This window comes from Saccopteryx bilineata, chromosome 6, assembly GCF_036850765.1.
Source record: "Saccopteryx bilineata isolate mSacBil1 chromosome 6, mSacBil1_pri_phased_curated, whole genome shotgun sequence".
Taxonomy (NCBI): domain Eukaryota; kingdom Metazoa; phylum Chordata; class Mammalia; order Chiroptera; family Emballonuridae; genus Saccopteryx; species Saccopteryx bilineata.
This window is the reverse complement of record NC_089495.1, coordinates 134409089-134425855: the sequence shown is the minus strand read 5'-3', so window position 1 is coordinate 134425855 and position 16767 is coordinate 134409089. Positions and strand designations below refer to the sequence as shown.

The 16767-nt window shown below is 48.6% G+C and overlaps 1 protein-coding gene and 1 long non-coding RNA gene across 2 annotated transcripts in view; both read right to left on the bottom strand.

Annotated features, from left to right (window-relative positions):
• Positions 1 to 14245, bottom strand: part of SNTG2 (syntrophin gamma 2) — a 229955-nt gene extending 215710 nt beyond the window's left edge. Inside the window, exon 1 of the mRNA XM_066237602.1 lies at positions 14022 to 14245. Within this exon, the coding sequence (XP_066093699.1) occupies positions 14022 to 14245 (224 nt within the window). The remainder of the gene's footprint in view (positions 1 to 14021) is intronic.
• LOC136309466 (uncharacterized) lies at positions 6638 to 12403 on the bottom strand. Its single transcript, XR_010726273.1, has 2 exons — positions 12355 to 12403; positions 6638 to 8894 (listed from the first exon to the last, which is right to left on the bottom strand). It is a non-coding gene; the product is annotated as an uncharacterized lncRNA (long non-coding RNA).
• Positions 14246 to 16767: the final 2522 nt, after the last annotated feature.

Sequence of the window (16767 nt, the reverse complement as noted above, 5' to 3'; positions counted from 1 at the left end):
ACTCTGCCCTCATGCCTGCGAAAGAGGGGAGGGGTTTGGTAAAACTTGACCCCGGTCTGCCTCCTGCAGGGTCACACTGCCTCCACCATCCTGCCGAGTAACTGCACATACTTAACTCTCTTGACAAAACCTTGTCCTGTACCGTGTCCAGTGCATCTCTGGCTCCTTCACAGAAAGAGAACCTGAACCTAGCAAGTTAAAAAAAAAATCAAGAAATCCACATCTTCAATAAAGACCTGTTTGTTAGGCAACCTCAACCTCCAACCTCAGAAAAGGAGCTCTGTCTCAATAACTGGCTTGTTTAATAACACACACAAGAGCACCCACGTCAGAAAGTGGTTGGAGTTGCATGGCCACTTTGACTGGACATGGACTGGCTCTGGTCTCAGAAAAAACATTTCTGACCTTTACACCTTTTTCAAGATGCAGTAATCCATGTGCAAGAGCATTCAAAGAAGCAAGTGAGCTATGATGTTATGTTTAGAAATGACACCTCTCAGAATAAAATGCACACACTGTTTACACAGTTACTGACGAGTCCCTCCCCGTGCAGGGCAGAGCTGCAAGCAGCAGGAACATCAGTCTGTGCATTAGAAAGAGGAGCTGAAAGAAGACACCCCAGGGGTCATTGGGATAAACCATTATTGAAGTCGCAACAGCTATTATTTATTAAGCAAAAGCCAGTCACTTGGCACAGTGCTCGGTCTTGAAGGCATATTACCACGTGTCCTAGGGACCACCCATCAGAAAGCCAAGTTAGCTGCATTTACAATAAACTAAGACTCAGATAATTAAAAAAATAACAATCCCTAGGACACGCTGCTGTGAGGGAAATCATTCTCATTCAAATTCAGTTTTCTCTGATCTAAAGTCCTTTTCTTTGCCCAGTTCCCAATGCTGTCATTTGAGACAAGAGGACATGAAGGGAGCCTTGTCCTCAGCTCTGTGCAGAATGTTCCCTTTGGTTGTTGTAATGGGCTCAGTTGTGTCCCCCAAATTCATGTGAAAAGGTCCCAATGCCCACCACCTCAGAATGGGATGGGATCAGGAAAGCTGAACTTTGATTAAAGAAAAATGAGGTCACGAGGGTGGGCTCTTCTCCACCACGAGTAGCGTCCCACTAAGAGGAGATGAGAACACAGACAGGCACAGTGGGACAACCATGTGAGGAGCAGGGAGAAGACTAAGGAGGCCTCAGGAGGAACCACCTGCCCCCAGAATGGTGAGAAAGTAAATTGTTAAGCCTCATCTTGGTGTCTTGTTACCATGGTGAGCAGATCACACAGTAGGGGCTGAGTGTCCAGAAAATCATGCAACAGGCTGCTATTGAAGGACTGAGATGTCCCAATGAGAGAGTAAACCACCTGTCCAACACCCATCCCACAGGAGACGTCCAGGGGAACTAACCACCACGTATCAAACTGTGATTCTCACCAGTGAGGGACAGCGGAGGCATGCCAGCTGGCTCCGGAGGTGGCTGCAGGTGTCTGAGCAGCGATCTTCCTGTCTGAGCATCCCTAGACTCATCAGCATTCCAAAAGCTCCGGATAATCACCTGCTGGTTTGTGCTCGCTGTCACACTTGGCTTTTGATGCCAACACTATTCACTCCCAGGGCTTTGTCTTTCTTTCTCTCTCTGAGGCACCAGTACAATGGCAGCTGCCCCTGAATAAACACAGGGAATGAGACGCCCCAGGATGCCGCAGGCCCGTTAATTTGGTGAGAGTAGCTGATGTGTGCTGGAAGTGAAGGAAGAAATGTCACTAGAATTTAATGACTGCATTTATGATCACATTTCATTTACCTGGAGTGTCTAAAAATTAGTGAGGTGACAATGCCCAGTACTCATGGCCTCCAGGAGGAAAGCCCAGGAGCCTTCTCCACCTGTCCTGAACTTTGAGAGGCTCCCGGGCACTGACGTGCAGACAGCAGCACCTGGGTGGCGAGCAACTGGACCCTCTTAGTTCCCTGGGGCAGGCTGCCTTGGGAACAAGCAGAGTGGATGGCAGCTGCTGAGTCACCTGTGTTCTGTTAAGCGCGTTTCTGGTGCTCGCAACCTTCCCTCAGTGTCCTAGGTGTACAGTCCTTTCAGCCAGCAGGACACTTGCCCTCGAGCCTGTGCTTCCTCCAGCCCATCTCCCAGACAGGCCAGGAAGGTAAGCACTGTACTTAAACAGCTGACTCTTATTCCCAAATAGCCTCATTTTCTAACAGAGCCCCCGACCGGACAGATGACTGACCAGCACAGCGCTCTGTCCCTGCCGACAGCCGCAGCCTTGCAATGCGACAGGGCCCCCAAAACACCGATGAGGTGAATAAGGGTTCAGCAGAATTTTTAGAAAAATCAATTTGGATATTGAGACCTACATTTGGGGCAAGAGAAGCAGATCCTGAGTCACCAGTTTTTACTTTCTGGGGACGTCACCATTCCGATTTGAGGGAGTTTTGATGAGGGAGGACTTTGCCTGGGACAGTCTGTAGGGAAAGGGCAGCGTGGCCCAGCAGCACCCCAACCTGCTGGCTGTGTCACCCGGACAGCCATGTTCTCTTGGAGTCATTTTCTCACGGCACAGCAGTTAGAACGGCGTCTGTCCCTCAGGACGGTGTGGGAGTAGTCAAGAAGTGTGTCAGTACAGGGTTTCTGCTTCTGGTGATGGCCACGTCAGTCCCTCAGACAAAAGCTACACACGAGACATGGAAAGTGCTACTTGGACGCACCGAGGGTCCAACCTTGGCCACATGATTAACTTCCTGTTTCTAAATGTCTGAAGACATTTAGAAGATGGGTAAGATCTGTGATAATAATCATGTCACCTTAGACATAAAACGGGGTCTTTTCTGACCCACGGTGACTGCTAAGGCCCCAGTGACCAGTGCGCTGGCAGCAATCAGGGAGGGGTCACATGCCAACATCCCCCCTAAAACAGATGTCCCTCCCACAGGCCCCATCTTGTGGTGACAGAGACACCCTTCTCCAGAGCAGATTTAACACGGTTCACTGGGATGAGAACTGATGCCCCTCCACTCTGAGTCATGTAGGTCAGGAGCTGGACTCTTTCTGAGTGTCCTGAGAGGCAGCGTGGGGCTTTCTCGTGGCCTGAAAACTGAGGGGTCGGAGTGAACACTCCTGCAGAACAGACAGCTGTCCCACCTTGCGTGTCCTTGGGGATCTGTGTAGCGGGGCAACTGTTAGGGTGGCAGCACCCGCGTCCTTAATTCAGTGCCAATCGCTGAGTGTAGCGTGGGGCTCGCCCTCTGATGACAATGTTCCCCATTAGTAACTGCTTACTCAGTTGTTTTGTCTCTGGGCTCAGACATGGAACCATCTTGTCAGGTGATGTTTAACTGGTGTCTTAATGATGATGTCGAGATAAAATGCACCAAACGGATGATGTCACTGGGGCTGCTGCAGCGGCAAGATGCTCACAGACACGGTAGCTCCAAAAGAGGGAGAAATGGGTTTATAGAAGGAGGGAGGCTCTTAGGAGGGGAGGGGGCTTCTCTGTACACCCTCCCCCGCCAGGGCGGTCCTTGGCATTCCACCCACATTCCCCCACCCTCAGACACACAGCTGCAGGGCCGCCTGGGAGCCCGGGGCCCAGCCCAGGTTTGGCATCTGCGTGGTGTCAGTGGGCAGAGACGGGCATTTCTGGTTTGGCTTCGTTACTAGAAATCACTCAACAATCAGCCCCTGCCACCTCCCTCTCAGTGATAAGACATCCCTGAGAATTTAAAATATAATCTTATGCTCATTTTCCTGTTCTAAAAGATGGTAGAAACCAAATCCTTTACACAGAACTTTAATGAATCACAAAAAACCGTGGAACATATTTAAATGGGTCTTATACACAGTGATTTTAAACCTGTTCATGTTTCACAACTGGTATTTTAATAAAATGAGTTATATTTTAGTATAATAAAGGTTCAGTGTTGAAAATTAAGAGAAAATTGTTTTAAAAATCCAGTTATTGTCTGAGGAAAGTGTGCAATACTATGAGGACTTGACAAAAACTACCCTTAGTTCACAGGCTGCGTGCCTCATATAATTTTCTTTTTACTTTTTTGCTCAGTCCATATATATTTCAACCACCACATTTTTAACATTAAACCAGACACATTTTGTAATGTGTAAAATTCTTTTCAATTTTGATTGCCGTTTTATCACGGAACAGTGTGATTTTTTAAACTGACCATAATATTTAAATATGTGGACTGTGACAATTTTTAAAATATTTCTCACAATGATGTCATAGTGGCATATTTAAACCACTGACAGTTATTGCTTTGTTTCTGTTTACTCTACTAAGCCATGCTTATGTGAAGCAAACTTAGAGTACAGCTGTGTGTCTGGGTCCACAGGTCTGTCCACTAGACCTGAGAGGCACGTGCTCAAAGGACGAGGCCTGCTGTCCTGTGCATCCAGCGTTCATCCCCAGACTCACTGCCACATGCTGGGGGCAGTGAGAAAGGACGGGTTCGACAGCCCCTCAGTCAGTGGCTGGGAATAGCATGTCCCCAGAAAGCCATGCTGCTATGTCTGAGTAGTCAAATTGCATGGAATTCTCTTAAAAGCTTTCCAGTTAAAAAGCAGTGGTGGCGCAGTAGATGGAGCATTGACTTGGAGTGCTGAGATTGCTGGTTTAAGACTCTGGGTTTACCTGGCCAAGGCACATACAAGAAGCAATTACTATGAGTTGATGCTTCCTGCTCCTCCCTCCCACCTTTCTCTCTCTAAAATCATAAATATTAAAAAAAAAAAAAAAAGCAATGTGCATAAAAACCTAATTATGCAGCAGAATGCAAATTAGCATTTGGAACAAAGTTGCAATGAGGTATTTTCCCACTAAACAAAGCTGGGCTACTGCTATAAATTCTATAGGACTTAGAAAGTAAACCACCACAGGGTTTGGAACAACTGCCAGCAAAACCAAAACCAAGGTGGCTTCCTGTTGGTGGGAACACAGAAGGAGTGCACCAGCCTCAGCAATGGCCGTGGCCAGGTAAAGAAATGACGTCACAGCCACAGACTGCTCAGTCAGTGTTGTCCTGAGGCCAAAATCCGTGAAGAGCAGATGACAGAGAGAGGTTAACTTGGAGATTGGAGATTATGCAGTCGTGTCTCTCCCTACAATACTGGCAGCTGAAACCCACAGAGGCGAGACCTTGCTGGGGTTTCGTCTTCTCTGCACCCGCTGTACTCAAAAAATCTTGGTTTCTACCCACTGTGGTCCATGCAGTGTTTCCTGATCAGGCAGCATGGTCACAGTGGAGCTGCCTCTTGTGGCCAATTGTGTCTCTGAAAGATGTGCTTAAGTCCTGAACCCTGTACCTGTAGCTGTGGCCTTACTGGAAACAGAGTCTTTGTGGTTGTAATCATGTTAGGATGAGATTACAATGGAGCGGAGAGCCTCAATTCCATGGTGGGTGCCCAGTTTTTATCTATATTGAGTCAATGAAATAAAATCAAAAGAAGACAGAAAAAGTTTCCAAATGCAAAGCACACGCTGTGCTGTGTGTTATTAGCAGCTGAGATAAGACTGGACCCCATGGAAATCCCTGGGGCTTGAGGGGCACATGGTCTCCGGTGCTGGCCTTCCAAACTTGTGCTGGAAACACGGTCTTCAGCACCTGCTGGTTTAGGGGGAAAAAAAAGGGAACTTCTTCAACTGGTAACATCACTATTGACTCAATTTCCCCAAAGACAGTGACTCTACATGCTTCCTGAACTCTTCATTCTTCTTGTGCATGAAAGGTCTTTGTCTAGTAGCATAAGGTTTTGCAGTAACTGCATCTAATTACGTGTGGTCCTAAGGGTCTATACAAAAATAAAACTCCAGAACAGGTTCACTACTAATTACTAAATGAGCGGTTATGACAGGTTCATTCATTCACATCACAAACATTTTCACAGACAACCCACTGTCAGATGTGCTGATGGTGCAAAACAAGCAGATAGGACATGATTAATGTCCTGGAGAGGCTGAGATCAGAGAGAAGGAGCCATAAACTAACCAAGTCAGCACTATGCTGTGAGGTCCACGCAGTTACTCCTCTGTGAGCCCTGAGGTGGAGGTGCACTAATAGAATACTGAAAGAATAAAAGTGAGGTATTACATTTGTTGGATTTTATATGTAAATCTTTTTATCATCCATAATTACGGATTTCACAAGCCCATTTCAAAATAACCACAATAATCTAAGACAATCTTATACAGAACTCAAAAATAACATTTAGCTACCCCACGATGTTCAGAAAAAAAAATCATTTGTCCACCTAAAATTAAATGGTGTCGACCAAAACTTCTCAGTCCAACAAGTATGAATATATGAAAACATTTTGCAGCCAACACCATGGACAAGTGCGGGTCTCCACAGCGTGGGACCTGAAACCGGCCTGTGCTGCCACCTGCTGGTGGCCCCATGCACTGCACTCGGCTGGTTGTAGGAGCGGCCCGCCCGCCCCGCAGGTGCCCCCTGATCCTGCGCACCTGTCCTGGGACTGGGACACACGCTGAGGCGCCCGCAGGAGGGCACTTACCCCCTAGGGCGGATGCAGGATGAGAACAAGAATGTCAGCTTTATGTTTGTTAATCCAAATTCGGAGGGACCCGAAAATATGGAAGACAGGAACAAGGTCCACTGTTTACACATCAAAGCTTTATTGTCTAGCTTGGCCAAGCAGCGGGAACTCTGACAGAAATCTGAGGGAGAGCGCGCTGGCCCTTTGTTCTACTTAGTTTTTATAGTTTTGTAAGTGGGAAGTACAGAAGCAAAAATTGTAATTAGGAGCCCCTTACCGCTATTGGTTATAGTCATATGTCCTTTAACATGATAGGACCACGTTCAATTTGCAAACCATACATCATTTTGGAGAAAACAAAATTTACAAGTCAACACAACGGTAGAAAGATGTCTCTTTACATATTAAAGGCTTTCCTATATTATCTAGTGTTTATCTGCTATCTCTCTGTCCAGAGTCACACACGCATTTACATAGGAGAGGTAGTTTCGGTGGGGACAAATGCCCCCAAATGGCTCATTGCTATGAGAAAAGATTTATTTTGGATTTTCTCTTCCTACACCTGGCTAGCCATTTACCCCTTCCCCCACAGGTGTGGTGGAATGTCTGGGAATCCATGTTTTCCTCCCCTTGCATTTACAATACAATGCCAAGGGCCATCCTGGTTATGCCAATCGCACAATACAGAGACTATTCTCACAATTTCTCTGCACACCTTAACCCAAATTAATAAAATGTTCTCCAAGCCTCCTAAAATATTAATATTAATTCTGTAGCCCTTGGTACTTTACAACACCTGCGGGTGAAATGGCTCAGTGGCTCCTCATTCCCCCCTCTGAATGGGAAGATAAGACGTGGTATCTACCAAGGGGAGAGGCTGGTAGGTAGGCTGAAACCTAGGTCGGTGGACCAGGAGGTTGACGGCCGCTAGCTGGCGTTTGACCAGGGTGGGATAAGCAATAATCAGGTATTACTCTCTTTGTTAACTGGACAGGTGAGATGGGTGGTTAGGCCCAGCACCTGTCCCCTGAATATAAAAAAAACCCTGCTTATATTTTGGTTTCCAAAAGATATTAAAATTTCAAATTTGTGTGTTGTGATTCTTACTCATTTGAATTCCCATGTTCGGATTTGAGGGCAGACTGGAAAAATACAGAACAAACACAAAATTAGTATAGCCAATACTAACAGATACCCAAAACAAGTATACTAATATATCACAGTGATTAAAGCCTTTAAGCAAACTCTTTAAGCTAATACAACAAGAATCTATAAAAGAGTAATGTCCTTAAAGTGTTCACCAAGTCCAAGTTGGCACCAACATCATTCCAAATCTCTGCAAATGCATCCCAACCCCAGTTCAGTCCATCAAAAACTGTCACAGGAGGAGTCCAGGAAGTGTCCACACTCAGGAAAAGTCCACATGGCACTGGAATTGCCATCACACTTCCACACTCTGCAGTTATCGTTAAAGTCCCAATGACCACTGCTCCCAGCTGGCAATGACCCAGGTAGACTGGAAAGGCCACCTGCAGCACGCATGAAGACGGAGCTTCTGTTTTCTTTAAACTGGAGAGGTGAACCCAGGGTGCCTTTCTCTGGAGCTCTGCAATTATGGCATGGTGAAGAGAACCTGTGGATACACTATCCTGGGTAGCAGAGGTAAATTCATCTAAATTAGGAGTAAGTCCCAGCCTAAAATAGGCATGGGCATTGAAGCAAAAGGAATAAAGGAAACACTAAATATTAAACAAAGCAGCAGAAAATAAGACTATCAACACCCACAACAGAGATCTTTGAGGGCTGATTAAAAAAACTGAATATTCAGGCAAGGCATAGTAAGTAGCCCTTGTCTCTATAAGAAAGGAGATCAGTTTACCTGGAAGAAATACCCTAGGCTCGTCCACAGCGACGTGAGATGGGGCTGATGGCCCTGGGCACCTTTAGTCTTCAGTGGCAAGCCTCAGTAGGCTGGCAAGGTCAGGTCACAGGTAGCCAGAGCAGGGCTAGAAGAGACTGAACCCTCCCTTGGAGGAGTGAGGGAGCAGCTTACCTTCCAGTGTTCCTTTTTTTCCATAGTAAAGGCATGTCCCTGGTGGGGGTCGAGAAGCCTGGCAGGCTTTAGCTCAATGACCTTCCTTTCCACTCTTGAAGCAGGGCCCTGATGGGAGTCCTATGAAGTCTCTCGAGGGCGTTGGAGCCTTTATGGGTGTATGCCAAGAGCTGATATTTTACCTGATCTCTTTTCGGCTCTGTCTGCCTTTTCTGTTCCTCTTTTGGTCATTATAGACCTTAAATGCCATGCTCAGAAGATCTTGTTGAGGGGTTTGAGAGTCCCCATCTGCCTATATAAACTTTTTCCATATACCTAGGGCTGATTGGAAAAAGACAAAACAGCATTATTAGCTGGGTTAAATAAAAGAAGGTATAAGTTTGCAGGAAGAGAAAAGTTTGGCATCTTTTGTAGGATTTTAGAGTCTCTCAGTTGCTAAATCAACCTGTACATTAGTATTTAAGAGAAAATTTTTAAAAGGTCCAAAACACGAAGTTTTATTGAAAACAATAAAATACAGCAGATTCTTTTTTTTTTTTTTTTGTATTTTTCTGAAGCTGGAAACGGGGAGAGACAGTCAGACAGACTCCCACATGCACCCGACCGGGATCCACCTGGCACGCCCACCAGGGGCAATGCTTTGCTCATCCTGGGCGTCGCTATGTTGTGACCAGAGCCACTCTAGGGCCTGAGGCATAGGCCACAGAGCCATCCCCAGTGCCCGGGCCATCTTTGCTCCAATGGAGCCTTGGCTGCGGGAGGGGAAGAGAGAGACAGAGAGGAAGGAGAGGGGGAGGGGTGGAGAAGCAGATGGGCGCTTCTCCTGTGTGCCCTGGCCGGGAATCGAACCCGGGACTTCTGCATGCCAGGCCAACGCTCTACCACTGAGCCAACCGGCCAGGGCCAGCAGATTCTTATTTTAAAGTAAAACTGACTTTTCCCAGAACTTTCCTAGTACTGCATTATTTTGATTACTATTAAAACAAAACAAAGTCCCAATTTCAAAATAATTAGCAAACCTGTTGGTAAACATTCTTTTCATGGTTCTAGTTATTTTTTCCTAAATTTTACATTTGCACCTTTTTAAGAACGAGAGTTTTTCTTTACACTAAAGGAAACAAACAGATTTATTGTAATAAACTTAAACATAAAAAAAAACCTGAATGTCAGAATTACATAGACCTTTCATTCAGAATAAATATTTAAAGAATAAGCTGTTCTGATGCATCTAAAACATTCATCCAACAAATTAAAACAAATTTTAGCACATACTTGCACAATGCACGCTTGCAGCGGTAAGATACTATCAGGAATACAAAAACAAATCTATTTAAGTAACCCATATAACAATAACAAAGTATTCAATGTATTAATACTATTAGAGAGGTATTATAAACTGGTACAGTAGCTCAGTGCCATGAAAGATTATTATTATTTTTTTTTTGTATTTTTCTGAAGCTGGAAACGGGGAGAGACAGTCAGACAGACTCCCGCATGCGCCTGACTGGGATCCACCCGGCACGCCCACCAGGGGCGACGCTCTGCCCCAGGGGCATCACTCTGCCGTGACCAGAGCCACTCTAGCGCCTGGGGCAGAGGCCAAGGAGCCATCCCCAGCGCCCGGGCCATCTTTGCTCCAATGGAGCCTTGGGTGTGGGAGGGGAAGAGAGAGACAGAGAGGAAGGAGGGGGTGGGGGTGGAGAAGCAAATGGGCGCTTCTCCTATGTGCCCTGGCCGGGAATCAAACCCGGGTCCCCCGCACGCCAGGCCGACACTCTACCGCTGAGCCAACCGGCCAGGGCCCGTGAAAGATTAATTTTGACCGATCTTTAAAGAGAAAGAGGTAGTCATGTCAGACAGCTTAACTCCCAAAGCAAGTTTAAATTTCAACAGAATCTTAACTCTCTCCTATATTTACCAATGGAATCAGAGCCTTGCTTGGGGTGGCTCTTTTTCCCCCTTGTTACCATACAGATTTTTTTAAGCATTTGTTGAGTACACTTTATAATATCTTTACTTCAAAATTGTACGAAATACTTGTCTTTATGTTAACTTAACAAAACATAGTAAATGCATTTTCAAGTAACATTTCCAAACTTATTAAAACAGTTCTATCCTATTAATTAACAGGCAAATTAAAGTGCACAATAAGGCTGGAAAATTCCAGTACATTATTTCCAGTGGCCATTATTTTTCTATATTATTAATGAAAATCTACACCTTCGCTAGGTAAATTCACCCTGTTTTAAGCGTTGCGGCCTGAAGTTTGAAGCAGTTTGGCCAAAATTAGCAAATTTTAGGATTCACATTTTATTCAATTTAAATTTAAATGAGCACGGTATATTTACTCCAATTAAAATTAGAAATTTGTAGGGATGATATCATCTTTAATCCTAGCTTGCACACAGTGGGCAAGCAAAAACGCAAACACCAGGCTTCAAAACCCACTCACATTCAGTGCTCACAAAGCTACTGACCTATCCGAGCTTCCCAGAATCAAAGGTTCCAGCTCATCAGACCTATCCATCTCTGCTCCCCATCTTCTCCCTTCTCTTTGCATAAACTCTGCACAAGCCAGCCCCTCACTCAGCACTCCACCATCCTGGCCGCCTTTGCCGGCCTCCTCCACGTGTTCTTTCTCTGCTCTCTCCTCTAAAGTTAATCTCAGGAACCAAGAGAGCAAGCTCCCGTTCTGCCCTCATTTTATAGTGTAGAAATCCAAACCTCAAATCCAATATACAAAATAGGGAAGACTCTAATACAAAGTCACTTATCAGAGACATGATGGGATTGTACCACCTCACATCAAAAAGGGCAGTAAAGGCTTAATCCCAAAACCAAGCCCCAGGCTACAAGAATTCTGCCTGCCCACAGCCCAAAGAGACACACATTAATATCACCTGGGCAACGGCCTCCACGTGGGCAGTGCCATCTTTAACAAAGTGAGCATAATATATTTTATCTGCCTAACACCTTTATTCAAGATTTGCACTGGCCGACAAGCAAACACACAGGGCTCCCAAAGCCACTGACACATTCTCTGGTTCCAAAACCAAGAGATCTCCGGTATTTCCTAGAATCAAAGGCTTCACCAGTCCCAATGCCCCAGGACGCCAACTGGGCCCTTCTTTTCCCCCCAGCCAAACACTGTCCAATCTTGCTGGGGCGGGGCCCGCCAAACCCTGCCGCCACCTGCTCACACAACTTCCTCTTCCCCACGCGCCAAAAGGAGCTTCTCTCACGATGACCCCGGCCTGGGGAGCACCCCACACAACCAGCCCTGGGACGCCAGAGGCTGCCGCCCAACCGCGCGGTGAGAGAGAGCAGGTGCCCTCGGGGCTAGCCGGGCACCCATGGCAGGGAGGGGCCCATAACAAGTGCACGCGGAGGAAACCAAGCGGGTGTGGGAAGACCCTCGGGCAACAGGTGGGTCCACCGGAAAACATGGGAATTCCCAAACCTGCCACACACGGGCAGCCCCTGACGTCGAGGACGCCTGGCAGCCGCTTTCCCACACTCTAAAAACTTTGACGAACGCAGTGACAAAAACAGATAGACAAACAGCAAAAAAACAGACAAACAGCAAAAACAGACAAATAGGCACCATCACCTGCTCTTGAGCTCGGAATATCTAAACTCAAACGGGGTTCCCTAAATGCGGGGTGCCCCCCTCAAAGTCTCCCAACCTTGCGTCTGAGGGGAAACAGGCCACCGGCTCCTTCCCAGCCCGTCACCCAGAGCACACGTGGCAACCAAATGGTCTCGACCTTGTTCTACTTACCCAGGGTTGGACAATAAAGCTCCAATGTGCAGACCCACGGCGGTCCCGCTCCTTTCCCGGCCAACGCACCAAATGTTAATCCAAATTCGGAGGGACCCGAAAACATGGAAGACAGGAACAAGGTCCACCGTTTACACATCAAAGCTTTATTGTCTAGCTTGGCCAAGCAGCGGGAACTCTGACAGAAATCTGAGGGAGAGCGTGCCGGCCCTTTGTTCTACTTAGTTTTTATAGTTTTGTAAGTGGGAAGTACAGAAGCAAAAATTGTAATTAGGAGCCCCTTACCGCTATTGGTTATAGTCATATGTCCTTTAACTTGATAGGACCGCATTCAATTTGCAAACCATACATCATTTTGGAGAAAACAAAATTTACAAGTCAACACAACGGTAGAAAGATGTCTCTTTACATATTAAAGGCTTTCCTATATTATCTAGTGTTTATCTGCTATCTGTCTGTCCAGAGTCATACACGCATTTACATAGGAGAGGTAGTTTCGGTGGGGACAAATGCCCCCAAATGGCTCATTGCTATAAGAAAAGGTTTATTTTGGATTTTCTCTTCCTGTACCTGGCTAGCCATTCACCCCTTTCCCCACAGGTGTGGTGGAATGTCTGGGAATCCATGTTTTCCTCCCCTTGCATTTATAATACAATGCCAAGGGCCATCCTGGTTATGCCAATCGCACAATACAGAGACTATTCTCACAATTTCTCTGCACACCTTAACCCAAAATAATAAAATGTTCTCCAAGCCTCCTAAAATATTAATATTAATTCTGTAGCCCTTGGTACTTTACAACACCTGCGGGTGAAATGGCTCAGTGGCTCCTCATGTTCAACACAGGATTATAGATTCCATGTGCGGGACGCCTATAGGTATTTCTAGATCTTTCCACATCCATAGATGTAGAAAACACACCTGACTTGGGGACAAGGGGCGAAATCTATGATGGAGAATGAGGTGGCCCTGAAAGGGGCAGCAGTGGTAACAGTGACAGGGCAGAGGCCGACGCAACCCTGACACTGGAGAACAGGGCAAGCCCGGGACTGTCTCAGCGCTGGCGCGTCCACAGAAGGGGACATCTTCTTCAGCAGAGCGCGCACCGCGCACCGGGGAGAGGAGGGCCCGCCGCCCGCTGCTCTCACTGGAGCCTTACGAGTACTGGCTGTTGAAACCAGGGGACCGCTTCTTCGGTTTGTGCTGGGAGGGAGGGAGGAATGGAAGCGACGGCAGCCCGGGGCGGCGGCACGGGCCCGTGGGGGGGCGGCCCGACCCGCTTCCCCCTCTCCCACGACACGGGTAACAAAAATCCGCACGGCTCTCTGCTGCTGGGCTGTAAACGGCCCTGGGTTTCACACCCAGGCACAAACAGCGCAGCCCGAGGCCCGATCGCCGCGTCCACGTCCCCGCGCTCCCGGCAGGGGGTGAAGGGACGGACAACCGCGCGCACTAACTGGCGGCGGAAGCACGGGCCCGCCGGCGCATGGCAACCCGAGGGATGCGCTCGGCCACCCGGGGCAGGCGCTGAGCTGCACCTCGTGGCGCCGGACCGGTCCTGCGGACTTCACGGCGTGCTCCGTACCGCTCGCTCTATAGGGAGGGACCCGTGACGGACAGAGATGCGCGGTGATCCTCTAAAACCTAGCAAACGTCATCGTACTCACCACCGCCAAATATCGCGAGATTTGCACTCCCCAGGCGCCCACTTCCGACACAGCGGGTCTCGCGACACATGAGATCCCACGAGAGGCGACGCCAGAAGCTTGCCAGCCGGCATATGGGCGGGGCCTGCCCGACGACGGTGGTGGTGAAGGCGAGATTTTCCGCGCACCATGCCGTCCGCCTTCTCGGTCACCTCTTTCCCCGTCAGCATTCCTGCCGTCATCATGGTATCTTGGCGACTAGTTCAACGTAGCCCTTTGGGGCCGCCCCGGGCTTTCCCGCATCCGCCATGGACGCCAGGGCACCAGACGGCGTTGGGGGCGAGACTTGGGCGTATTTGGTGCCCTGGACGGTGATGGCTGAGCTTCCGGGGCGGGGCCTGGGTAGTGAGGGCGGGGCTCCCGGGAGAGGGGCCTCTGGGGTGGAGCTTGGGGAGAGGGCGGGGTTTGGGGCAGGCCTTTGGTGGAGGGGGCGGGGCTTGGGACGGTGTGCTGGGCATGCCGCTGGCCGGGGCGGTGTGACCCGTATGGGGCGCGAGTCGTGGGGTGCTGCGGCTCCCGTCTCCTCCCTGTCCCCTTCCAGTGCGGCGTCCCTATCCCTCTCCCCGTGCCCCTCGCTCTGGCCCTTTGTACGCGAGTTGATGGACATAGCTCTTGGCCAGCTTACCTGTGCAGAGTGGGCCGTGCAGCGGGGTGGACACACTTAGATCCGAGGGCTCTCGGCTCTGCGGCGTGTCCCGCCTAATGTGGAGCGGGGACTGGGCAGGGCGTAGTTCTGAGCTCGGTGGGGTGGTCTGAGTTTGGGAGGATCTTCAGCACTGGCCCGGATCTGAGCGTTGGGTGTGGACATGCCCACCCCCACGGGTGGAGAGACCAGAGATCGCAGCACTACTGCAAGGCTGGGTGTAAGGCAGAAAGGTCGGAGAAAATAAAATTTTGCAAATTGGCATGACTCAGATTTCCCAAAGCGGTATCTGCTAGTTTAAGGACCTTGAAATAGTTTTAAGTAGAAGTAACTAAGTGCATCCCCTGAACCAGCCACTTCCTTCTCACCTCATGGGAGAGTGACCCTGAGGTTAAGTGTGATCTGTTCCCAAGGGACAGGTCGGTGAGTTCTTCGGTCTGTGCTGGAACATTAAACCTGTGAATTCCTCTTCAAATCCCTGGTTGCCATGGAGGAGTTCCTGGTTCCCTTCTCCCCTTCCCTCTCCTCCTGCCCCTCCCCTGTTTTGTGAAACCCAGGGCAGAGGCTGTCTAGACACTTTCCTCAGTAGCCCCAGAAGTAACTACTTAGGAGAGAGGGGCCACTGACTCCCCACTGACCCTGGAAACATGAGGCCCGGTCTGTGAGAGCTAACGATGAGTGTCATGTGTGTCCCGCAGCAGACAGACTGGACCGAGCCCTGGCTCATAGGCCTGGTCGCCTTCCATGTGCTCTGCCTGCTGCTCACCTGCCTCTCGTCCCAGAGATATGGACTGCAGGTCGGGCATTTCCTGTGTATTGGTGAGTAGACTAAACAGAACTTTGGTGTGTTCTCAAAGTGTAATGTATTCCTGAGACCTGACACTCCTATCTGTGCTGTCCTCGGAGTCTCAGGGCACCCTCCAGAGTGAACTCGGGGGATTTATGGAGATAAAGTAAATGGTGGATGTTGGCTTTGAAAGGGGTCTACTGAGCACCAGGCTTACCAGGGAAGGGTTCTCTGCCAGCGACACCCGGAAGAGTGAGGTTCATTCCTCCACACGGGAAGCTTTTCTCCACAAGCTGAGCACTGTGTCGCTTGCTCTGGGAGGGAGGAAGCAAACTGGGGAGGAAACTAGTGCGTAAAGTAACATGTTGCCCAAGTCAGTTTTAAAGGTAAGAGCCCACCCATGAATACAGAGACTATACATGGAATGATTGAGAAGTATGACACGGACAAAATAAAATCCTGGAGTAAAAGCCCCTCTGACTGGAAGAGAACAGTCCTCTGGCCCAGGCAGAGATCTGGGGTAAAGGCTCCTGACAAGAGACGCAGCAGCCTCGGACCTGCAGGACAAGGACAGCAGGTCAGGCGTCCCTTTGCCTCGGTGCACCCCCATCAGGTAGACCTGTTAGCGGGAGGATGGCCAGCGTCTGCAACAGTGGGATTCCTGCTGCCCTGAAGTCACCACAAATGCCACTGTGCTCACAGGGATAGCCTTGCTGTCAGAATCGTGAACTTGAGAAGCGAATAGCTGTGAGGACTGAGCTGCACAGCTCCTGGCTCTGCTGCATGTTATCATATAGGCCTGATCTGTGACTGAGGGCATGTAGGAAACTCAGCAAGATAGCCAGTGTGGTGGGCTCTTGGTTTTCAGGCAGAAAAACTGGATTTTAGTAGCTCTGTATAGCGAATAGCTTCGTGTGGTTTCACTTAGACTGTGGAGACTGTAACCTTGTCTATTGACCTTAGTTTTCCTTTCTGTTAAATGGGTATATCTGTAGCTTTACAGTTTTTTGTTGTTGTTGTTGGTGGTGGTGGTTTGTTTTTTTTTACAAGGACAGAGAGAGAGTCAGAGAGAGGGATAGATAGGGACAGACAGACAGGACCAGAGAGAGATGAGAAGCATCAATTATCAGTTTTTCGTTGCAACACCTTAGTTGTTCATTGATTGCTTTCTCATATGTGCCTTGACTACAGGCCTTCAGCAGACCGAGTAACCTCTTGCTCAAGCCAGCAACCTTGGGTCCAAGCTGGTGAGCTTTTTGCTCAAGCCAGATGAGCCC